The following is a 26,879-nucleotide window of genomic DNA, read 5'->3' as shown; positions in this document are numbered from 1 at the left end:
ACATGGAAGCCCTCCTTACAAATGGTCCAATACACCAAAATGTTTGCACAGGTATTGTAATTATAACTTAGCCAGCGTTTACCACACCCGGTAATTACTGGCTGTCAAAGTCCAACCACTGGAATTAAATCCTGTCAGGCCAAAATGCTGACAAATGCCATAAAATACCAGAACATGCACATTTTGGGACAGTAATCCCCGAATTTCCATTTGTAATGCCCTACATTAGCAAAACTGCAATAGCCACAACTATCACACCTAATAAATTCCTATCAGGGGTATGACATCCCCTACCTGGGGGGGTGATTTGTAATTCCATTAAATTGGTAATGAGGGAGGAATTACCATTGCCACTGATACAGCAGGGTTACTTGAATCTCCGTCTCTTAGTAAAGTCATCAAAGAGAATCCCCCACTGGCTGTATGGACATAGTGTTGACTTGAAGTGTAAAAAAGAAGCTAACATCAGCAATACATTTCAAGTACAGTGAAACCAATATGGCTCTACAAGAACAGAATGGAAGAAATCCAAACCATAAAGGTTTAGGGCCTCATGTAGGTAGCGAAATACCGGTCGGTAACGGCCGATTTTCGGTAAATATGCCGTTACCGACCGGTATTCAGACAAGTGAGATGTAGGAGTCCAAAAACCACTTTTCGGTAAATATGAGGCTGTAAATACCGATTCATAGTTACCGAATACATAATTAACGAATCGGTAAATATGAAGTGGTAAATATGAAGTGGTAAAAATCAAAATGACATGTAGGAGCACTCGGTAATTAAGAAATCCAAGAAAATCGGTAAATAAGAGTCGGTAATTAACACGGATTGAAAGCAGGTGGTAACCAACAACAGTGCAGCTAAGCAATCCCAAAATGCAACAGCGTGGACACCCTGGCAGCAATGTACGTCATTGCAAGGCGCCTACGTCTACAGGCAGCAGGACTGAGGGTTTGGCGACGGAAGGAACGCATCCACAGACAGCGCATCACACTATTCCAGCTGACTGATGCAGAGATACATGAGAGGCACAGGCTACACCCCCAAACCATCATGGACTCAATCAGGGACCCGCACCCACTCCTGGACCAGCCAATAAGAAGGGCGCACGCCATACCCCCACATGTACAGGTGCTCTGCAGCCCACATCTGCTGGCATCCGGCATTTCTCAGGTGGTGACAGCTGCGGTGGGTGGTGTATCCCAGAGTTGCCTGTCCCGTTCCTTCAGGAATTTCTACCACCATTATATTGGCTGCATTGATGGGACACACATATCCCACTCTGTCCACCAGCTGACACAGAGCACATCTACAGGATCAGGAAGTCAACCCACTCCATCAATGTGCATACCGAATGGAATGATGTTGTGAATGGTCCCGTGGGTGGCAGAACCAAAAGGTGCGCGTATGCTATTTACAACGAGGTCTGCAAGTTGTCGCACAGTGAGGCGGCTTCCAGACTGAGAGCTATTGACCAAGCAAACATGGAGAAGGCCTAAGCCGTTATAGATATTGGCTCTAGCACTCTCACTTCTAGGATTCATACATGAGACAATAGGCACATGCAAGTACACGGCGCATGCAATGTACAAGCCCCGATTTTGGCGTGCGTCCTACGAGGTATCCCAGTGCCTGTGATTACACCTTCTTTCACTGTGCTTGCAAACGGTATTCATTTAATTATGAATGATGAAGTTTGCTGCGGGATGTGAGTGGTAATCCCGTACATAACTGTCTCGCATGAAGTTGTCTGCTGCTATACTGTTCTTTTTCCACCCCCGCATGGGCGGCGGGATGTTTCCATCTGGCCTTCGATTCCAACCTTGAAAGCAGAGTCCAACAAGTTGAGCAGAATAGAGCGCCATTGTCCCACAAAGAGGTGCCTTTGACTTCCTCTCGTGAAATATTTGTCCTTCACGTTGCTACTACGCGCACTGAGGAACAGGCGCCTCTGAATACTGACCTCCCCCTGCATTTCGGCTCTTTGATCCAAAGTATTATCAATGCCTCGTCCACGACCGGCCTGGCTCAATTTTTTTTAACATGTGGGGCTCGGGTCTCGTGACCTTTCCAAAGTATTTTTGGTGTAATTCCGGCATTTGTTCATTCACTGTTCTCGAGCATCTTTGGAGGTGTTCCGCTGCTTCTGGCGCTGGTGGCAGGTGTGCTGCTTTCACTCTTCATACTCCGGAATGGCTGCTCCTTCTGTGCCACACGAGCACCTGTCCCGTCTGCATCTTCTTCGTGATAGGATGCTTGACTTCTATGGTACTTTGCCATTGGCGACTTTGAGCCTGGCTTATGGATTATCCTTCAGGTATTCCTACTTCACCTGCGTACAACCTGTATTACACTGCCTGGATTGTCCCTTTGAATGGCCTCTGGATTTGTGCTTGACCAACATGGTGTCTCCGGTGCCGGATTTCGATCGACTGATGCGGCCCTTAGTGTCTCACGAGTTGTCCTGTTCTGGTGTCCGGATCATGGCGTGTGGAGCGGCGCATGGTATCCTGGGTAATTGGGACATCTCAGCGGCAGCCTACGACTTCTTGTCCATGAGCTATTTGGAGGAACATTCCGGGTGCCCTCTGATTGTGCTGGAGGCTCCGTTGGTTGGAGAACACGTATGTTCCTTTTCTTTACTCAATTGGATGGCTGAGACTTTTAGTGGCCCTGGAAACGATTGCTTGTTGGAAGCCGTGGCCACATATGCTGCCTATACATTCATGGATTAACTGGATTGTCGTCCATTGCGCCTGTGCTACTGGACAGCACCCTGGCGCAACATTTATATCTTTTATTTCTCGTGTTTCTCTTCCTAATGGTCTGCTTGAGTTTTTTACTATACTTGCATTGTGTTTTTTGGAATTGTATGCTGCAATTAATTGGACTGTAGGACTTTGGCGCTGCATTGGTTACGCCCTGTTCTGCTCTGACGAAACTGAACTCTGCGTTCTCTCTTTTCTTGCCTATTACATATTGCTTCGCTCAAGGGGGCGTGTAGTGAGTTCTCCCTGAATACGTACATGCATTGTTCAGTTGGCATAACCACGTTGAATGTTATGTAGCCATATTTGTGTCTTTGCACACGACACTGCGTTTACATGTTCTTTCTTGAATAAACTGCTGACTCGAGACTTCCTTCAGACGAGTGCATTCTGTTGTTCCCATCCCAAGCTCTGCGCAGCGACCTTGGTCTGTACATGCTGTGACACAGTCTGGAATGTTACACAATGCATGTTTTCCACTCTAGGTTGTTCGACCCACGATTTAGCCATGGCACACGCGCAGCTGCACATACCTGACAGTTGGTGCTTTTCATAGCTCAGACATCATGTTTATTATTCAGAGCGAAGACGAGCCTTCCTGCGAGGAGACTCCTGATGCTCCTGTGATGTGATTTCACTAAGCTGATCTTTGTGGTATGGGGTCCCCTATTCACGCCTGAGAGACCTTCTGTGATGACATGATTGTGATATTGGCTACTCAGTTAAGGGAAGGTGGTAGTATCCTCGGTATTTTCCGATTCGCTAAATACCACCTCGGTATTTACCGATTCGGTGAATTCCGATTCGTGTTTACCGACTGTTACCGAATCGGTAACTGTTACCGAATTTTTACCTACATATAACTTACCGGTTCTAATTTACCGATTCGGTACGGCTCGGTATTTATGAACCGGTAAAATTTATTTACCTACATGAGGCCCTTAGTAATCTGAATTTATATATAATCAGAAAAAATATTCAAAATAAAATGACATACTGCAAGCAAAATGTCGTCAAAGCAGGTTCCATAAAGGTACTTCTCTCTTCTAAATAGAACATCAAAAGGAGAAGGCAGATAAACCAAGTTTAAGGTTTGAAAGTATGAGTGCTCAAGCATGAATTCTAACACTCTGGGCAAGAGAAATCAGCAGAGACAAGTCTTCTCGCAGACATCAAGACTGGGTCAGCTCAACCGTTCTAAAGACTGCACAAATAAAGGATGAAAGAAGATTCTAAAAGGCTTTTTCATATCAGTTTCCACCAAATGAGCCTATTTGAATTCAATGTTCTCTGGTCACAGGTGGACTGTCTGGTTTCGAAGCTCTCAATCAAATGTGTAACCATCCTGGCACCCTTGGATGTAACATCAATCTAGTCTGTTGGATACAGGAGATTCTCTCCCACCATTAGTCCTTATTTTCCGAAGCTAACGTTTAAAAGTTCAGTAGTCTACTATTCCAATATAATACACAATTAGACTATTCAAACTTACCAAGGCCAATAATAAGACACCAGCAGAGAACAGATAAAGGCACCTGCAAGACTTTATGAAAATGCAACTCAGACCTGGTTACTAGTTAGGCCAACATTAGATTCAAAGTAAATTCTAGAGGAGTACTGTTGACATAATGGAGTATATTTAAGATTATGCATTCCCTTCTATGACAACTACAATTATTATAATTCCACTAAATATGTGGGTGACTAATCTGCATGTATACATAGCCACTCACTACAAGTGATTAATAAATTGTTCAGTTTAATACAGTTAAATCCACATCAAGTATACAAGTTGTATATAAAGGGACAGGGCACTGAATTACACTGCTCCACCACCTCATGTTTGACTCCTTTAGCTAAAAGTGCATTGCTTGACACTGTTCTGAAATTGCTGGACATAAAGCCACCAACCCTGATGTTCGAATATGAGAATGTGAAAACGTGCAGAGGGATATTTTTGGGCAGAGTCACGATGTGCAGAACGCATTAGTGCAACACCTGATTTAAATAAGCTCTTTCACGTGTCACATTCTGTTTGCCGATAGGAGTCTATATTGGTACTGGTAGATGAGTGGGGAGGGCAGGAAAAATCAAAATCCTGTGTCATTGAGTTAGTGCCATTCTGACCTCGTATTTAAACAATCTCCATGGTCACCTTGTGGGAAACATGTCTTGTCGGTTAGAGGGAGACCACACCACTGGTATATCTGCATGCGCTTTTCGGAATGCATAAGTATCTCTGCAGAAAGCACATTACCCACTGAGTTACCCTACCCGCCCTTGTGTATTTTGAACAGACAAGTGCCACTTTAATCCACTTCAGAAGAATGATATGAAGAATAGACGGTTTGATTTTAAACTTGTAATTTGAAGGTGGCACCAACATTTAGATTGCATAATTATTAATCGCTCTCCTGCCCCATAATTCACAAGTTTGTTATAAACATTACCTATGTAAATGCATCTGTTATATTGCTTCTTGAATGGTACCACTTTTGAACCTTCTGAATGAAATATCAATCTTTGAAATGCTTGTCATTTTGATGAAATATTTTTTTAATATCTTTTGAAACTTTTGAACCTATCCAACTTGTTTCTTTCATTACTGACCTATCCTAAGTACTCCTTTCGAATATACTTGCAGGAAGGTAGATTAAAAGTCAATCTTCCTTACTCACTCTAGACAAAGGGCCTGTTCCAAAACAAAGTAGAAAAAAATGTGCAGAGATCGCCACCGCTGAATGCATGTATTTTTTCTACTCTTTTCTTTTCTCAAAACATTCCTAGTTTATGCCTGGAAAGCGGTGGCAGGCGATGAGTTCAGGTATACTCCTGGGAAGGCCTTGTGACCCTTTAAAGTGGGGTACTTTTCCTGCTGTAGGGAGTTCTCCATAGCAGAGTACTCCACACAGCTAATAGGATCTATGTGGCATTCCCAAACCTACATTTCAAACCACGCCTTCAAACCACATCTTCAAACCACTGCTCAAAACCCCACTTTCCACTCTGACTGGGGCTTTCAGCGATGGGCAGCCCTGCTCTCTGGTACAGAGCACCTCTTTAAATGGGATTCCATCTGCCCTGCATTCCTTCGTGAATACTTCAGTAGAGACATCAAAGTTTAATTCAGACATACATATTTTCATGACCAAATGTACCTTTTTGAATAGGCTGCAAACCTTTACATACATCTTTATTATTCACTGCAATCTCCCTTGTTTTTGTGAAGCCAAAGTGAATGAGAAGCTGATTTTCAACATTATTCCCTGTGTCTTCTATCTAATGTTCTAGCTGGCTGGTGAGGAGGTTCCAGATATGCAGGTGTTTGCCAGCCTTCTCCATACTCACATGACTGCAACTGCTGTGCAGATAGTTCAGTACAGGTAAGCTGAATAAACCTTTGATAGGCCTATAAACACTGGAGCACCAATAAGGAATGTTACACATTGTCTTGGGTGTGGCTGGTATCTGTAAGGCAGGGTTTTCATTTATTATTAGTTCGGAGAAGCCCTCTTAGGAAGCATGTCCGATATCGCGCATGCCTTTGCTACCAGTTAAGCTTTGGAAAGCATGCCCATTACCTTGTGGTTCTTAACCATAAGCATTTTAAATGTAGATATAGAAACACACCTATATATTTTTTGTGTGTGTATATATATATACATACACACGTTTTTGCCCCAGGGCATGGGGAACCCCGGGCTCGAAGTCCAACCCTACACTGCGTTTGCCAAAGTCTGTGAATGGTGTGCAGTCGGCTGCATGCTGGGGTTTAGCCACAGGGCCTGGTGGCAGGCAAAGCTGTGGCCAACCACCAGCTACACATAAAAACGCAGTGTGGGGTTGGCTGCCTGCAGGGAGTTGGAAGCAGGCAATAAGCTGTGCATGGCGGGTCACAAGTTATAGTAAATTCTGCGATCTAGTCTTTTTTTTTTTTTTTTACTCGACTAGAATGTTATTTTAACCTTTGTTTATTTAAGTGACTATTTTGCTATATATATATATATATATATATATATATATATATAATCCTACTGGCGGTCGCCAGTAGGTAGTTATAGTTAGGACCACGTTTCCATAGGAAATCCGCAACATTCTATTTTGAATAACTTTGGCGCCGGTCGACGAATCCTCGCATTTTTCAAAATAGGTGGGGCGCTACGCTCCGCTCCTACCCTGAAAGTCTCAGGGGGATTCGTCAAGCGGGGGCTGAGATAAAAGGGGGGTCCCAAAACGCGTTTTTCCCATGCATTTTTCCATAGGACCTTTAGACACAGCTACAGCCCGAACGGCTGAACAGAATTACTTGAAATTTGGCAGAGTGGTAGTCCTCAGGTCAAGGAAGTGCCTTTTGTAGGTTTGGTGTAAATCTGTTCAGTAGATTCTGAGAAAATAGCCTTTAAATTAATATATATATATCTGTGGCAGCTTACGGTGCGTTTACCGTGCGCTTACCGTAAGCTTACCGTACGCGTACGGTGGCGTGCGCGAGCGCGATTTTTGATTGGCTCTTAGATCTTAGTAAACATTCGAATCGGTCGAAACCAGGAAGCGGCGGCCGCCATTTTCTCTCTCGCTCTCGGAGTTGAGCAGCAAAAAAGAAGGCAAAAAATGTCTAAAGAGGCAGTTTCTTGAGATCCTAACCACCCAGGCTTGATATAGGGGTCCCCAAACAACCCCCAAGCCCAAAAAAAAATATTTTTTTTTCGGAAAATCGCCGAGTACGCGTACGGTAAAAATTTTAAAAATAAAAAATTATCCACATTATCCCCACCCCGTGTGCAAATGGTGCCTGAAGGGCACCATTTGTGCACGGCATATCACCTTAATGAAATTTACAAAGAATACATTTCACAAAGATGTGCATAATATGTCCCCCATGTGCGCACGGTGTGCGAAGCGCATCGTGCGTACATGGCCCATCCCGCATAACGTGGGCACGCGGTGCGCGCAGCGCACTGCGTGACCACCGTGCGTGCACGGCACTAACTGCGTAAAGTGGGCGCGCGAAGCGCACCGCGTGCTCACTGTGCGCGCATGGTGCGCGAAGCGCACTGTGCGCGCACGGAACGAACTGCGTTAACTGGGCGCGCACGCCACGAATGGCGTAAAGTAACTTAGCATTTAAAAAACCGTACAAATTCACTGAAAAAACCATAGGTTTCACACACATTATAGTTAGGAATAAGCATTTAAAAAACCTTGCAAATTCACTGAAAAAACCATAGGTTTCACACATGTTATAGTTAGCTGTACATTTCACTCGTAAAAAACCAATGAAATTCCCCCGTTATAGTTAGTGCAGGCAACTATAACTCACGCGACCGCAATCTTCTGCTGATGACATATGTGTCTTTATGAAAAAAAAAAAAAATTTGTAATATATGTATAGCTAAAATTTAATGGAAGAAGACATGGGCAAATAAGTGTCTAAATACAGTATTGGCATCAGCAGAGGATTGCGGTCGCGTGAGTTATAGTTGCCTGCACTAACTATAACGGGGGAATTTCATTGGTTTTTTACGAGTGAAATGTACAGCTAACTATAACATGTGTGAAACCTATGGTTTTTTCAGTGAATATATATATATATATATATATATATAGTTACCCCTCAAGGTGGTGGCACACTCAGGATTGCTCAGGTCCCCACCTGACAGCCTCTACATTATCTGCTGCGACGCGTTTCAAGCATTTCGCTCTTCTAAGGCAGCCATGATGAAATCAAATAGCAAACAGCCACCAGCATATCCCCTTATTTATGTTTATTACTCCTTGATTATAATCATGATGAATTCTGGGGCTGGTAGTTCCCACGAATATATATATCCAGGTGAGGTGCTATAATTTTCAATAATAAAAACAATCAAAGTCGAGGAAACAAAGTCAAATGGGGAATACATAAATATCGCCAGGCATCTCCCGTTCCGCAGTGCCACTCGGTGCTCCGGCGGCCGCGGACCCACAATCTTCCTGTGGTGGTGATATGCTGGTGGCTGTTTGCTATTTGATCATGGCTGCCTTAGAAGAAGAGCGAAATGCTTGAAACGCGTCGCAGCAGATAATGTAGAGGCTGTCAGGTGGGGACCTGAGCGATCCGGAGTGTGCCTCCACCTTGAGGGATAACTTTTTAAGCATACTAGGGCCAACCCTTGGTCACGGACGGCACCACCACAGGAAGATTGTGGGTCCGCGGCCGCCGGAGCACCGAGTGGCACTGCGGAACGGGAGATGTTATTTAAAAAAAAATCTTACCTGTGTGGTAAAGTACTGTGAGGAAAAGGTACAAAATGCACCTGGGTGTTACCTTCCTGCATGGTAAAGGCACACAGTGAAGGATTTGTGGTAAAGGCTGTTTCCCTCTTAGTTCACTTTTTCTACTATTTCTTATTCCAGACTTCAGTTTGGTAGTCTACATCAACCCTGGGGAGGTTCAAAATTTCAGGTTGTGCTGTCAGGGTAACATGGCAACTGTTAGATACTCGATGAGGAGAAAATAACTGAATGCTGTGCCCTTACCCCACAGTAGTTTATCTTTATGTAGATTAAAGGAATATTTTCTAGATGAAAGCAAATGTCATAAGAGGGGTTCACTTGTAAATGCTGCTTTTGCCTCATGATGATGGTCGATTCCTGAACCAGACTAAGAATGCCTTGATGAAACTGTGCTAAGTCTTTTGAAATTAAACCCATTATACAAAACAAAATATGGTCTTTTGCAGATGGGTAACACGTTTATGAACACAATAGGGGGGGGCCAGGCCATGGCCGCTGTCACATTATTTGATATTCTGAGAATTGGATTTGGTGGCATTATCAGGATTCCCTTCTGGAGTACAAAATGGGCTCATCACAATGAGCATATTTATGAGCGGTCAAGAAATAAAAATGTAATTGTATTTGAAAGTTCACACTGCAGACATTCTGTTTTGAGAGTTTGCCCTGCTGCCTTATTCGGTGTCCCTCATTGACTAGCATACAATGGTTTCTGTAGAACTTGCCAATCTAGTCTGAAGTTGTCAGGGTGGGTACAAGAGTTGATGGAAGAGGGTTCTAGAATATTGGCATCTGGGCGTGTATTTTACATAGTCCCCAGGGAAACCACAGACAGGTGTGCTCGCTTTGAACACCCGTTTGACTTTATACTATTACAGAAAGGGCCACAAACGCATGCGAGGTACCTTCTGTAATACTGACAGTGATGGCATACATGTAGAGCCAGTATTATCTGGAGAAGGAGTTCCCTTGTTTGCATGTAGGCATGGTCAATGCAAATGAATCAATTTGCCTTTGCTATTCACCCTAATATGGATGTGAACACATAGGTGAACATGCCACTAGGAGGCCCAGTGCGCCACAGAGTTGCCACATTGTTAGTATGCTACCTGAGGGTAGCCCTCTAGTGTGGTCAAAGGGTGTCCCATGGACTCCCCAGGCTTCCCCCGCAAGTGCATGTGATCACCCACTGCACCTGCCTGCAGGGGAATCTCTGCACCCTCAAAGTGCTGTTGCCTGCATTTTGAAACATGGAGGCCCTTGCATAGTTCACCGAATGCGCTATCCCCAGGGTAGACTCAACCATGTGGCTCCCCTGGGGGCAGCGCAGTCATAATGATAGGGAGAACTGTTGTGGTGGTCTGCACCATGCACAGTCTTTGAAAGGTGTGCCTGGCATAGACTGGGACAGTGTGGCTTTTGTTTTAGGGACCCTGGATGCCAAAACTGTCCCTCAGAATTAAGGGCATGGTTTACTGAAACTCAGTTAAGTGTATTGTAGGTTTAAAATCATACAATAGAAAAACAATTCAGAATTCAGCATGCCTAATAACATATAGCATTATCACTGTTTTACAAAAACGGTTTCCTTGCACAGGAGAGCCCGATGACTGCTTTAAAATAGTAAAAACGCTGCTCATTTGCGAATGTCATTCACTGTTGTAGCACTCTACATCCATGTGTAAGTCTAGGGATAAACACTTCAATAAATCCAAGCCAAACCGTATAGTGAAGTTACTCAAATGACAGAGCTCTTTACTTTTTTTTTCTAAGGAATGGAACACAGACAGGATTTGTGAGCCGCGATATGAGCTATGACTTCAACCTACAAGAAACACGATGCCTGCCTGCAATCAATGTCATCAAAGTGGTAAGGCCATAACTTATTCTATTCTTTCACAAATCCGAATGAAAAAAAGGCATGGCCCAGCTGAAGGCTTGTTGTTCAAGGCAAATTTACAAGTGCAACTGCCACATCTGTGATCATTTTGATTTTTAAATTTTTATTGAGAGCCTTTATTTTTATTTTTGTTGCATGTGCTTTCAATACAAATTAAAACTATAACAACTGCTTAAACTTGCGAAAGACCGATCTATTGTCTGCTTGGATCAATGTGCTGTGAAAACGCTTGTGGTAAGAAGCTTTGTCTCCCTAAGAAGACTGTTGTAGCATTTTTAATCTGCTTCCGCTCTAAATTTCCCAGTGAGGAATTTGCCTATTATACCTGCTTTATTTTTCCACATTCTGGTGGAATAGTAAAATTGTAGGCAAAGTTTTGCCTTTTCAAATATAAAATATCAAACCTACCACTGAGTCTGATAATCTAGTTTTGTAAAGCCTCATTAACTATTTGCCTTTAATTCATTTTAAAATTTAAACTTTAGATCATCCCATTATTTTAGTTATGTGTAGACCAACATAACTTCAAGAAGTGATGTAATAAATGATGTCATAAAACATGTCCTGTGATGTCATGTGGAGGGCATAAACAGTGCATGTCAGGGGTGCAAGTACTATTTAGTGCTAACTAAGCAGGTGAATTTCTGTGTATTTTTTAGTTCAGAACATTAATGTTATTGTCAAATTCACCTATTATAACGTTAGTTTAACCTTTCTTTTTTTCAGTAAATTTCTAAGGTTTAAAAAAAGAACTGATCTTTTTATCAAAATTAACTATGAAGTTAGATTAAACTTTGTTTTTCAGTAAATGTGTGTGTGTCTATATAGAGATGTAGATGTAGATCTAATCTACACAGCCACCCGGTGGCTTCAGTTTAACTGATCATACAATATAAATAAGATATACATATCTTGTATATATTCACCTATTTATTTTTTTTATTGATTTTAACATTTGTTTGTAATGAAGATTGATGAAAAATTGAATATGTATTTTTAATATGAAGTCTTATGAACATTACCTGTTGGCAATATTGAGTCATATGGTGACCAGATGAATAATGGAGTCTTTTCACTATGTTGGTTGTGGTCACATGACATTAGGGGGGGTTGTACAAAAAAGAATACCGCACAGCATTTCAATGTGTGATCAAGGTCACTCGGTGACCGAAAAGCGTTATGACCAGGAAACTGAGGAATAAAGGAATCAAACTCTTTAACCCCTTGTGTGCCATGCCCTTTCCCCCTCCTGTGCCGGGCGTTGTATTAGTGGGTGGGGTTCATGATGAGATAGTCTCGTCATGGGCACAGCGCAACCGAGCTCCATGACGAGACTATCTCGTCATGGGCACTGAAGGGGTTAAAGTGGAGTTCATGCTCTTTTCTCGCCGAAAGGAAGTGAAAGGGCGCGCTTGTTTGAGATATATAATCACATATCCAAATTCACACCGTCTTCACTGCATGATGTACAAGCCAACCACTCAGAAGGTAAGTAAAAACAGTTTAATTCACAGCCGGTAATCCACATGATTCAGCATGACTCGTTTCAACCTTCCTTGGTTTTAATCATATGCCTCGTACGAGGGGTAGTTCCTTTAGGATTTCAATAGCTGAGATTTCAGACCTAGAGGAAGGACTCAAAAAAACACAATTGTTAGATGAATGTAAGTCAATAAATTACACTGTTCCTTTGTTTCATGATCGGCAGATGTTTCACAAATACTGTGACACATTTTCTGCAAATGCATTAAATGTGTATATATTATACCAAAAGTGGTTTCAAATGGGTCTCACGGTCATCGCGGTACTATAACAATCATTTTTTCATTTAGATGACCCTCGGACACTACAGCTCCAACCTTACAGAAATTTGAATGTCCAATACTAGCTTCCATTAATTCGGTTAACACACCTCTGCAGGATTCCTTAAACATATTCTATTTTTATAAACCTTTTCTTGATAGAACTTTTTTATAAAATGTTGTATCCAATGCAATGTGTAAAGATGCCTAATTATCCTACAACCAATTAAACTTTGAAAGCAAAAAGTCACACTGAGCTACATCTCAGTCCATTCATTATGGATGAAACTTGATTAACAGTCTCACGTGTGAAGATTACATATCAGACCACATCATGTTATCAAGGATATATTCTCAGGGGTCAGAAGAGCATTTAGTTAAACCCTACCATTTAAATAAATTTGATGGAAATTGATAAAATCAAAGTGCATATTGTGTGTAAGGTGCACCTTGTCTAACATACCAATTAAACCATTGGGTTTTAAGGATCCTTGTTTTCCCATACATGTATAACTTAATCTGGTACATATATACAACTAGAAAGTACATAGTGCTCATAGTGAATATTAATGAAATATAACCAAATGCACATAGGGCCTTTCATCCAATTAATTGAAAGGAATATGCAATTATTAGTAATGTAAAAACCAATGCATGAAAATGGCATATGTAGTCCCCTGAAAAATGCATGGTGCCAAATAAAGTGCATATAAACCGGGTTGTAAAGCCCACATTGACACATCTCCTTGGTAGTATAAGGAGATGCATAAAAACTGCATATGCAGTCATCTGAAAAGTGCATGGTGCATGTAAAGTGAATAAAAGGTAAGGCATAAAGTCCCCATCAACTAAATTCTCCTACGTAGTACAAGGGGATATGTTACTCAAGATGAAAAACATTTAGTGCATAATTCCCTTGTACTCCAGATGAAATCATATCACATACACTTGCAACATTTACATCATACATCTCCAAGGTAAAGTGGAAAGCTTCTACAGAATTCATGGGATTGAGGCATTATTTCATTCAATGTCCCAATCATAAATGCGCATATAGTTCAGTATAGCATTTTGAACCCAAGGTATCTGTTCCTACTGATGGTATCAGTCATTCTTGATTCTTTAGTTCTATTTCTCGATCTCCTACCCTTGGGTGGGCCTGAATATGCAAAATTCCGCATTAACTAAAAGTTGATAATGATAGATTGTGAAACTGTTCAAAGTGGCATGCCATTGGGTAACTTCTATTTCCATTCGTTATAGCTTGAATATGCTGCAATGTTCTCGGATTTAACTTATTTAGGTTGCTACCCACTTATAGTTTTTCACACCCACATTTGAGGACCTAGATCACATGATCTGTATTCCAAGTAATATAGTCACTGATTTTCACTTCATGCTCTTCAAACGTCCCTTAACTCCTACAGTTCGAGGCATATATACATACTTTACAGGAGTTACATTTTACAAAGCCTCCCATATTAATTTCTTGGTTCTTTTTTTCAGATAACTAGAGGTCAGAATATCTCCCAGAGATCTCACTTTTTTCGAAGTTATTTGAGGGCCCATATCTAATGTCTTTCAAATCGTCCTCCTTTAAAATGTGCCAATTCTTCAGGAGAATCCTCCCAATGTTCAATTGTACAGCATTGTGTTCCAAAGATACTCTTTATCTCATAGCATTTTTCTTTTAGACTTACTCAGTGCGTATAAAAATTGATCTCTTGTTTTATCACCAGCTCTTTTCCTAGCATTCTCAAACACTTTTTGGATGTAACCTTTTGAGGAAACGCTTGACCATATTGTCCATCTCGTTGTTGTACAACTACTATGTGGAACAAACATACCCACTTGGCCCTTAAGTTTGACTATAGGGGATGCCCCACTTTAATGCATTCGGGTGACCACTATTAAGTGTAACAAGGAGTTGGTCACTGTTGGTTTTCTATGGATTGTCGTAGTAAGCTCATCATTAAATGCCTCCAATGCCACATTCAGAAAACCACAGTGGAAACTGCTACAAGTGCTCTTGAACTGCAAATTTAGTTCATTGTTCAATTTTTCAAAGTAGGCATCTAGTTTGCTCTCGCTGCCCTCCCAGAGGATAAACAGATAATCTATAAACCAAGTCCGCATTGTGATTTTCTCAGTGAAGGTCTTTCTCTTGGGCCCAGGCAACCCCCTTCTCCCACCGTCCCATAAACAAATTTGTGTATGTGGGGGCGAAGGAGGTGCCCTTAGTCACCTGTCTTTGGTTTCATCGGGTGATATTTGTGAAATTTCAGTTTTCTAATGTATTTGTATAACTCTATCCTCTAATCTGTGAAATCAGGTCGTACTGATGGAAAAAAGGTCCGGCCCAGATGGAGTAGACTTTCCTGACTGGCATTTAGCGCAACTGACGAGAGGATTATTACATGAGGCTTCTCAGTCTCATCTAATCCTGCTAATTCTGTTTGTGGGCTCTGTTCTTTCCTCGTCCTCTTACTCCTTGTTCTAAAGTTAATTTTTTTGTAAATCTGTTGCACTTTGCCCCGCACGCCTTGTCACATGGCCATCCTCAGTCGCAGCTCCCTGTGAGAATTGATCTCATCACTTGAGGCTTCGTCTGCTCTTGATCCGGCTTCTGGACGCCGTTCAGTCTCACGTTGATTATTCTTGATTCGAGCACCCACGAATTCTTTCGCCCTCAAACTAGCTTTTTTTTGTGTGAATGTGTACATACCGCCATACTGGTAATCTAGTGTGTCCCTGGTAAATTTTCTTGCTTTGCGCGCCATGATTTCCTCATTGGCACTGTAATAATTTTTCCATTAACAATGAGATCCTTGTATTTATCCAACTCCTTGCTCACAACTAATCTTTGTGGTCTGCAAATTAATTTTCCTTCTGTGTTTTATTGGGGTTCTCATCAATTTCATTGAACACTCCTGTTATCACACCACTCCTCTGTTAAATCGTCCTCCATATCAATAACATGATCCTCAACCCTCTTGGGATCTATCTCGATCTTTACACTAGGGGAGGGCGGTAAACTATGCTCTGTCAGCAGAGTTTATGGAGTTTTGCCCATGTCAGTCTTAATTTGGCAAAAGCTTCACAAACCACCACAGGGTGGAGTTTTTTTCTTGAGTGGCTCGCCATCGTAAGTGGGCGAGTGAGGAAAAACTGAGCTATAGACTGTAAGGTTTTTCAACTAATTGAGATCTTGCAGAACAATGCTACTAAAAGTAGCAAGGAAGCCCAAAACGTAAACTAAACTGCATATGTAAAGTTTCAAATTTACTACATGAGCGACTGAAAGACCCATTTATGATCACATCCTAATGGAAATCTATAAACAAAGACATAACAAAGAATTCATATTAATCGAAGTAATATTTCTTTGCATGCTCACAAAATAGAAGTGGCTCAACAAAATCACACCAATCTTCTCTTATGCACCCCTCTGCAACAAAAAGGAAAATTACCCTAGCAGTGAGCCACACAAACCACTATTTGGATGGCCCAATTATTTCCTACTAGAAAAATAAAATCAATTTTTATAAAAATGATTGACTTTCATTCAGTTTGGGTTTCTATAGTAACACAATCCTACAAAAAGTAGCAAGGAAACCCAAAACATATACTCAACTACTTACATTTAGTTCATGTAGTAATTCTGAAATTTAAACACATTTATGGTCACATGATTATGTAAACAAATGCATATCAAATACAGTGGATAAAAATAAAGAAATCACATTAAATCAGATTGCCACTCAAATTATAGTTAGTATTGCCAAAGATAGAATTTGTCGGATATTATCTGCCTCATAACTCCCCCCTTTTGATGATTCACCACAAACCTTTGCACAACAATAGCATTTTATACATTTTTAGATGTACATATTTGTGGTGAATCGTCAAGAGGATCCTAAAATACATTTTTCCGCCTGTTATTTTCCATAGACTATTGTATTTGACATCTGAATGGATTTACATGAAAACTGGTAGAATTATACATTCTGGTGCAGGCATTATGCTTTCCGGGTACTGCAGTTATGTAGAGTAATTCTTTTTTTAAAGTTATAAAATATTCAAACTTGGTGATGTCTGTTACAGTGATACTTTTGCAGAATTTCACAAACTTTTGTGATACTATATGGCTGTAAATGTATTTAAAAATAGATGCATTTCTCTACCTATTACCACTTTATAAAGTGGTATTGGGTACGGACCAACTGCTTACCTAGATCTATGGCCCTAATACTGAACACAACTAAAGTGTTGTAAACAATATGGCTGCCTTTTCATTCTAAAAAAACCCAGCCATTACCAATTATATACTTGTCATTACCACATACCACAATACACTGCAAAATTATAACGGTATACGAAAGCCCAAACTCTATCTTCGACCTAGCTGTATTAAAAGACTGCAGTGCCTTTGCGTCACTCATGATGTCACATGGGCAATGTAAACTGTAAATAATCTAGGGCAACTTCAACTTTATAAAGAAATCCGAACATGTCAAATGAAGGTAGTGACACTAATATTTAGAAAAATACAAACATTCATTTTGTTATATATGGTAATATAAAAATTCATAAATGACTTTTATAAATCTACAAAGAGCTTTGATTTATCAAACATACTAACTGCAATCATCCTTCATGCATCCATACTTTTAAGTTGATATCTCAAAATTGAGTTCCCTTGATCGTAATGCAAATCATTGACATGCTATACAGGATAAAATAAGGATTTCATTTGAACATGATTTTCGGGTGGTTTCCAAGTTGTCTCAACGCGCGTTTCGGCAGACTGCTGCCTTCCTTATGAGTTCCAACTCCAAATAGTATGTTCTGCAAAGACAGTTGGATATCATAACCTTATATTTTAATACAATTAGTGTCACTACCATTTACAAAACATTTTTTATATATTCATCATTAAACATTAGAACAATGTTGCCTTCACATCTATTTTATATATGTAGAAGCCTTATAGAGAGAAGTTAAAATTACAGAATTGGGAAAAAGTTGTAGGTGCTTTGCTATAAAACTAAATAGGTGAACAAACCGTATAGAATAAGATAAAAGAAAAAAGATTAAAAGAGAAAACTGGAAGAACTCAAATCCTGCTGCAAAGTCCCCTCTATATGCTGAATACAGGGCTAGATATGTCCTAAGTGGTGATAATGTAGCAAATACAAAACATGACTATCTTGCATAGGTAGTCTTGTAAAAAATGCAAAACCTCGACATTATATACTTATGTGGTTTCAATAGTGGGCAAACTTACCAGTAAGCGTTTATGAACTGATGATTTAGCCCACTTGTAATGGGTATACGTCACAGCTTATAATCTAACTTGCAGATAAAAACAAATCCTGCAAATAAACTGGTTATGCAATACTCGTAGTATAGGTAGCACTAAATTGGATGTCTAAATAGTCTATTCATCTGTTGTAAAGAGACAGCAGGGGACACATAGCTATTACATTAGAAAAAGTGCAGTGGCTTACCAGTCTTGCAGCCAGTGTCAGATTTATCAAGGTATCGGTCAACCCAAATTGGATTCCAGATATTTCTCGGTATAGTAAATATTCAAAACTGTATATATCAAATTGGTGCAGCAGCAAAGTAGGAAAAGGGGGGGGGGGGGGAAAAACAAATGTAAGCATGAATAATCGAACATACATGAGCAAGCTCACTACCTATTATGGTACAAAAAGGTGATCGAAGATACCATAGATAAATGTTAACACTACCTCATTGATATGATGACTAGAGCGATTATATAATTCATGATCCTTCTCAAAATCTGCTTCTCTAACAGCGTGCTGTCAAAGGAAAAAATAACAAAAAAAAACTAATACATATTGTGGACAACAGTAAAATGATCCAACATTGAGACCAATAGCCATAGAGAAAAGGTAAATACCTGGTGAAACACGGTCTTAATCCAATAGATGAGCTGCTAATCCATACAGTGCCACAACCCATGTTGCATTACGAAAGACCTTTTCGAAGTCTCTGTATAGTATAATAGACCATAGATGTACTATAATGTGATACCTGCTTAAAATGTATGCATTCATTATCGTTGGCGTGATGTCTTAAAATATGCATAATTGGAACCAACAAAGTGAGATTCTTAATGTGTATCTAACTTGCCACGAAGGAAGGTGACCAAGTTACACTATATGGAGCTTGTTTTGCTCTTTAATTATTCAAATAGATGGCAAAAACGTCGGTAGATAATGGCTGATAACATAACCGCCATGTCTTAAAGCAGTGCATCAGCTAAGGCATAGAATTGCACCAATAGTGAAGTACTTTGAATATTTTGAATCCAGCCTATTACTAAGCACAAGCTATGGATTAGATGAATATGGACTGAGCAAGCATGTTCGCGCCCATTGCTAAACATAAGCATATTTACCTTGAATTAATATAGACAGTGCAAGCATGTTCGAACATACAAAATGCTACAATCATTTTAAGTGAAATTAAATGACAAGCAGCGCATATGTATGGGCTGCCAATTATATTCGCATAGAGGGAAGCAGCCCTATAAATGCAGATTATCGCGTAAGCATCGTAGAAAGTACGGGATACTAAAGACATTATTAAATTTGGGGTCTACACGACTACCATTTACATGCTGCAGATCACATTAATAAAAAAGAGAAGTAGTATCCTAATGAATACGAAGTGCCTCAACGGGCCTATAATTCCGCTGTTCCACTAAACTCGACTTACCGATAAAGAAACAATATGGTGCAGGCAACGCCACAATCACAAAGCCCATGAGTGCGGAATGGTCCGCCAAGGCTGATAGCGGCTAAAAGAATGAAACGTCCACACTGCATTTGAAACCGACAAGCCGGTGGATCACATGACTGTCAGCTGGTATAGACCGCTGCATGACAGTACCTCAAACGCATTGTCATCGCAGCGGCCATATTGGAACTGGCTTATAACTAGAATAGCTCCTCCATAATGCAATTAACCGCACATAAATATGATTAACATACCGGAAGAGCCCAAAGATTTCACATCTAATACAATAGAGGATGAAGTGCTCAAAAGAAATGAATCAAACCAAAGTATTAAACATCACGACTACAGATTATGATACAATCTGAGCTGTGTTGCAGAAATGTGATCATAGGAGAAAACAGTACCTACTGCATAAGAACTGCACGGTACAGTTAATTGTTATACCGTAGCACCTGATCCCATGGAATTTCTGAGTTTAAGCCGTGAATGTGTATCTAAAGAGAAAATCCAATACAATTCTCTACGCTTCCTAACTGATTCAGAATCTAGCTCAGTTTTACAGTCAATTTTATCAATTTAACCAATGTATCATCTTCTTTGTGGTTGTGCTCCTTGTAACCCTAGGGGTGCCAACATTTTATTTGTCTTGATAGCTGACCTATGTTCTGTTAAACGTATAGAGAATTGTCGCGAGGTCTCAAACATAACCCTTGTTACAGGGACAAAGTAATAGATAAACTACATTATCCGTTTTGCAGTTCGTAAAACCTTTGTGTTATTTATTTTTGTTGATCGATGTATTTGTCTGCAACAATGGCTCCATTACAGGCTTTACAGTGGGCACATTTATGTTTGCCCGTGATGGGAAAACTACGACCTATAGCTTTTTGTATAAGAGTTTAGTTTTGATTCCGGAATGAACCTTGAGATCTTTCAAATTAGTATTCCGTTTGTGAGCAAACATAGGGCGAGGGAGTACCATGTTGGGTTCGGCATTAGCATTCAATATGTGCCACTGGGCACTGATAGTTTGCCTAATTTTTTCATTGAAGGTAGAATGCCTAGTAACACACCAATTTTGGTGGTTCCTTCTTGGTGTTAATCCGCAATAAATGATCACGGTCATAGAAGCGAGCCCTTTTGTATGCTTCTCATCAGTCTTCTGGGATAACCGCCATCCAAGAATTTTAGTTTCATGACTATTGCACGAAGATCAAAATCCTGTACAATGGTGCAATTGTGTCGCAGAAGTAAAAACTGTCCCATGGGGATACTTACATTCTGGCACTCTGGGTGATAGCTAGAAAAATGCAATGTATTTCTAGCAGTTGGTTTTGTATAGAGGTCTACCTCTAGTGTGGAATCTACATCTTTTATTTCAATGTCTAAGAACACTATACTGCAATCTCCAATATTGGCTGTAAAGCGCAAATTAGTGTCAGATTGATCCATTCACAAGAATCCTCTTTACAAATAAACCAGATAGCAATGTATCGCGACCAGTGATTTACGGACTCATAGAAAGGGGCAACCTCATTAGATATATATTCATATATTCAAAGTATGCCATGTAAATATTCACCACCGTGGGGGCACAAGATGCCCCCATGCTGACGCCTTTAATCTGCTTGAATAAGTCTCCATTAAATTCAAAGGTGTTCTCATCAAGTACAATGGTAAGTAAGTCTATAATGAAGGGTACATCAGTCAATGGAGCAGGTCAGAATGAACCACTCCACAGCGGTGAGTGCTACCAGCTGGGTGATGTTACTATATAGGGACTCGATAACTAAAGAGCCCATTGGCAATGTAATACATAAGTCAGATTATCAAAATAATCCAAAACTACCATGCATGGCCCTGCATTAATTGGATAATCTGGGATATTGCAAGGCAGTGGAATATGCTTCTTCACATTACTCTGCACACCATAATCTACACATCTGCTAAATTTCACTTATATCCAGAAGTCCCGTTCTGTAGTCGCTCCACTATATACTATTCCACTCTAAACCAGTCTATTCTCTGCCTCTCCACAGAACGAGACTCCACTGGATGCTACTTAACTATATGCTATTCCACTCTACGCCATGCCACTTTAGACACTCCACTATGCTATTCCACCCTAAGCCACTCCATTCTATGCCTCTCCACAATACCAGACTTCACTGGATGCTACTACACGATCTACTATTCCACTCTACACCATTAAACTGTACCCCACTCCACTGCACTCCACTCTGCAACACTCCACTGTGTTATTCCACTCTACACCACTCCACTGTACGATACTCCTCTGTATGGCACTCCTATTCATTCTGTTATTCAATTGGACCCAACTTCAATATACGCCACTCAACTGAAAGCTATTACACTCTACCCCATGCCACTGACTGCCACTCGAGCCTACACCACTCCATTATACGCCACTCCACACCACTCTGCTATACACTAGTTCACTCTTCGCCACTTCACTGTACAACTCTGTTCTACACCACTCCACTCTACCCTTTTACACTGTTCACAGCTCCACTCTCGACTAGTCCACCCTATGCTGTTACACTGTATGCAACTCCAGTCTACTCTTCAGGGTACACCATTCCCTGTATGCCACTATGCTACACGCTACTCTACTATATGCTATTCCATTCCACTGTATGCCAATTTACTCTATGCTATTCCATTGTGTGCCACTCGACCCTACTCCACTCTATGCCACTCCAGTGTATGATACTCCATACCACTTTATTCTATGCTATTTGATTGGACCCCACTCCAATATACAACACTCCACTGTATGCTGTTACACTCTACCCCAGCCCACTGTATGCCACCCGAGTCTACACAACTCCATTAAACGCGACTCCCCTGCCCGCTACCCCAGTGTACACTAACTTTATATCACTCCACTGTATGCCACTACACTGTTACACTGTACACAACTCCACTCTAGGCCAACCCACTCTAAGGTGTTGCACTGTATTCAACTGAACTCTACACCTCTTCAGTGTACGTCAATCCACAGTATGGCACTCCACTGTATGTTAATACTCTTCCCCATACTGCTGAATATCACTCCAGTCTACACCACTGCATTATACGCCACTACACTGTATGCTACTCCACTAAACACACTATGCCTCTCCACTGTACTACACTCTGCTCTACACCACTCCACTGTCTGCTATTGCACTGTACACAACTCCAATCTATACCAGTCCTGTCTATGCTATTACCTTGTGTGCAACCCCACTCTATGCTTCAGTATACAGCATTTACCTGTATGCCACTCCACGCTATTACTACACCCCATTCAAGCATATGTCACGCCAGTCTACACTACACTTTACGCCACTGCACTGTATGCTAATATGCTATTCCAGTCTATCCACCCTACTGTACAATATTCTACTGTATGCTACTCCTTTATGTAACACTCCAGTGTACACCACTCCACTCTATGCCACTCCATTCTATGCTACTGCATTTAATGCCACTACACTATATCCTATTTCACTTTAATCCCCTCCACTGTACACTACTTCACTGTACACCAATCCAGCTTACACTATTCTACCCTCTGCTATTCCATGGTACACAATTCTATTTTACGCCTCTCCACCATACTCCACTCTATGCTATTCCTCTGTGCACCACTATATGCTATGCTATTTCATTGTATGCAACTTAAATCTTTACCCTGCTACTGTATGGTATTCCACTCTAGCCCCACACACCTGTACACAACTCCAGTGTGCTATCACACTTTACCCCACATTACTCTACTCCAGTCTAAACCACTTCACCATACACCACTCCAATGTTTGCTACTGCACTATTCACTAATAGTTTACGCCACCCCACTGAATGCCACTCCAGAGTACGCTATCCCACTTTATGCCACTCCACACTATTCCATTGTACGCCACGTCAATGTACTCTCCTCGACTCCCTATAGCTCCACTCTACAAAACTCAGCTGCACTCTACAACACTATTCCTGTACTCTACATTGTCCAAACTTGCATGCACACTCTATTGTGCAACACTCTACTCCACTCTGACAGTTTCCAACACTGTATGACACAGCACTGCTCTCTATTTATGAGACGCCACTTCAATTTATAAGCGTTTGCTTGATTCTACGCTACAGCATTTCTATGTATGCAACCCCACTCCTATGCTAATCCACTCTATGCTGTTCCACTCTATACTACTCCACAATACCACACTCCACTGTACTTGATTCCACTGTATGCTACTCCACTTTACAGTAATCCACTCTATGCCACTACAGTGAATGCCGCTCCACTTTACGCTACTCCATTGTATGATACACACCACCGCCTTCTATAACTCCACTCTTTGAAAAGCCACTCTAAAACATTCTACTCTACTCACCTGTCCAACTCTATACTCCACTCTATACCTGTACGCTTCAATGTACAATGCTCTATTCCACTATACCACACTTTTCTGTATGACCCAACAATCCACTCTACTGTTCGAGACCCCTACTCAAATTTATAGCACTTTACTACCTAAGCTACACCAGTACACTCCACTCCTCTGTACTCAACACACCAATACTCTATTGTACTTTCATTCACACGGTTATGTTGCTCCATTAACTCCACTGTACAAGACTTTACCTCACTTTAGGCTACTACATAACAATCCACTCTACCCAGCTCCACTGTTTCATACACTACTGTACTCTATTCAACTCCACGCTACAACATTCTACTACACTGCATGCCACTTTTTGACTGTTTAGCTGGAGAGGTTGATTGATGGCTGCTTGAGAAGTGAAACATAAATAACTTGTATACCCCCGCCGTTATTGGAAAGTACTATATGGCGCCGTAGCCCTGAGTAATTCCATACTGCCACTGGAAGCAGGATTCACAGTATACGGCCGTAGTTGACAGCAGAAAAATAAAAATCTCCATGTGTCCACCGGCAATCAAATACAAAATGACATAGTAGCACCTATTAAACAGAGCATCAACTTAACGCTGCTACTTAACCCCTTCCATGCGGGGCGGATTCCCCCGCGGTGCTGAACGTTACCTGCGCGGGCGTGGTCATGACGGAACGGTTCCGTCATGAGCACAGCTCAACCGACGCTCATGACGGAACCGTTCCGTCATGAGCGTCGAAGGGGTTAAAGCAGATAGAACAGAATTTATGGCGGCCCTAGTGTGCATAAAGCAATAAAACCTGCCATTCTTAAACTTTAAGCTTTTTCCACATTAAACCGGGCTACCCGCATCTTTGAAGAGATTCTCAGACTTATAAACAGAATCCAGCCACAGCCCTGAAGAGAATCCCATGAAATGAATTGAGGTTCGGAATGCATTGTCATATATCGCCATCAGGGCAAGAGTTTTTATAAAAATATGTATAGCAGCTGAGGGAAATAATGTGCTCTGAATGTATATCCTTCCATGATACCTATATTATGGGAGCAAAACGAGATCCTGCAGAGTGTACCATCTGCTCTCCCTCATTGCATGATACTGTGGCCACACACAAGTAAAGACTATAGTGTTGAAGATCTTGGGAGACACGCTCACTGTTGCCCCCCTAGGAAGTGGCAGTGTTCCTCCCATGGTGGCATTGGGATGAGGGCATGGAGGATCCCCTACCTAAAGCAGTCTAGGCTGGCCCCTGGGTAAATACTGTCCGGGTAGCAGGAGTCATCACTGCAGTGTTTGAATGCACCTGCTGTTAGAGTGGCTTTTGGGGGTAAGGTGACACATGCATAGAAGCACAGGGCATCAGGGAAAATGCAGCTCTGTGTAGCTGGCAAAGGTCTTAAGACAAACCTTTTTATTGTGGAATGTGGATAATGGTTGTCTGCACTGGGTGCATCTTTTGCAGGAGCACACCACAGAGAACCCAAGTGGTGTGCCCCGACTGTAATCCTTGAAAAGCGTTAGGCTGGCATCCCCATGTTCCTGGATCATTATTGATCTTCTTGACTTTGTATTGCAATGATCATGTACAGAAAGGGAAACCTTGAAACATACACCTCCTCACACCTCATTGTACACAATCCTGAATGATTTCCTACCTCTTCACAGGACCAGTACTCAGTCCCTTTTTTTGATGTGTAGACTGCCATTCAACAGGCATATTAGTTAAACTATATAAATACCAACACAAAACACGTGTTTATAGACTGCTCCAAAAGGTAGGGCTAGTGTGACAATAATAAGCAATATCCTTTGTGTTCCATTACAGGGCGACGAGTTGCAGACTGTGTGCACCTACAATACACTAAAGCGTACCGCTGTAACATTGGTAAGTTGATTTTTAAAATGGTGCCATGATTAAAGCTTATCAAATTGTATGCAAGGGGTACTTCAAGCTGTTCGCCTGCTTCAACAACTGTACCATCCCCACTTATCCTGCAGGCCCTTAACAGAAACAGAGTAAAGAAGAGACGCTTAATGACTTGGGACACAGTCCATGTGGAACCAAAACAAGCCGTGTTTCTAAGCTCTGTGTACCACAAATATTCCCCAATCATGCACACCCTCATAAGAAAACGCCACTATAGCACCCTTCGCTCCACTTGTGAAATGAGACATCTTGATTTGTTTGATTACCAGCAAGGCCACCCATGCATGAGGAATGATTCTCTTCTCTTTCAGAGACCTGGTGACAAGGCACACTCAGCTCTGCTTCCTGCACTCCTGACCACTTACATTATTCTTTCTCACTTAGCATGATCTAATGTTTTTAAGCTCATATTTCAAGCATCTTGGCTTAGGCATTGTATGCCTAGCATCACCTGGCAAGAAATATACATGAAGTATCAGAAGAAAATATGCATTATTTATATTATCATGCAATTTATAAGCTGTGTTTGTGCTAAGGATATTGAAATATCCTTAAAATGAGAATGGACTGATTCTATTAAAACTCCTTTCGGTATTTAAAAAATAAACACTGCTCTTTTGTTGTCCACAACGTTAATTTCTTTTTTCCCACTTCATAAAAGGGCGGTGATTTTAGTTTTTAAAGAGTCACCTCAAGCAATACATTAAGCATGAAATATTCATGTTTTCACGCCCGGCTTTCCTATTATCCATGGTGCTCGCTAAAGAAGGAACTTGCTTGAAACATATTGTAAGGAATTTAATAAGCAGCATTATTTTATTCAATTAGTAACAAATTCCATGAATGCTATTTTCGAAGTCACTTCTTTGTGAGCAGCAGCAAAAGGCAATACCTTTAGCAGATACGTTTTTGAATTCGAAGGGGCACTATTAGATGGCGCAGTTGTTTGTGATAGCATAATGATTGCAAACATATTTCCATATTGAAACTTTGCTGGTTTGCTTCAAGC

General features: G+C 41.1%; 1 protein-coding gene across 1 annotated transcript in view; it reads left to right on the top strand.

The window, feature by feature from the left end:
- Window positions 1-26,879, top strand: part of LOC146813101 (putative DBH-like monooxygenase protein 2) — a 138,608-nt gene that overhangs the window by 89,471 nt on the left and 22,258 nt on the right. Inside the window, exons 8-10 of the mRNA XM_085620075.1 lie at window positions 6,063-6,154; window positions 10,821-10,917; window positions 25,769-25,828. Of these exons, the coding sequence (XP_085476201.1) occupies window positions 6,063-6,154; window positions 10,821-10,917; window positions 25,769-25,828 (249 nt within the window). The remainder of the gene's footprint in view (window positions 1-6,062; window positions 6,155-10,820; window positions 10,918-25,768; window positions 25,829-26,879) is intronic.

The sequence above is a fragment of the Triturus cristatus genome, chromosome 7 (assembly GCF_964204655.1).
Source record: "Triturus cristatus chromosome 7, aTriCri1.1, whole genome shotgun sequence".
NCBI classification, from domain to species: Eukaryota; Metazoa; Chordata; class Amphibia; order Caudata; family Salamandridae; genus Triturus; species Triturus cristatus.
This window is presented reverse-complemented; position numbering and strand designations above follow the sequence as displayed.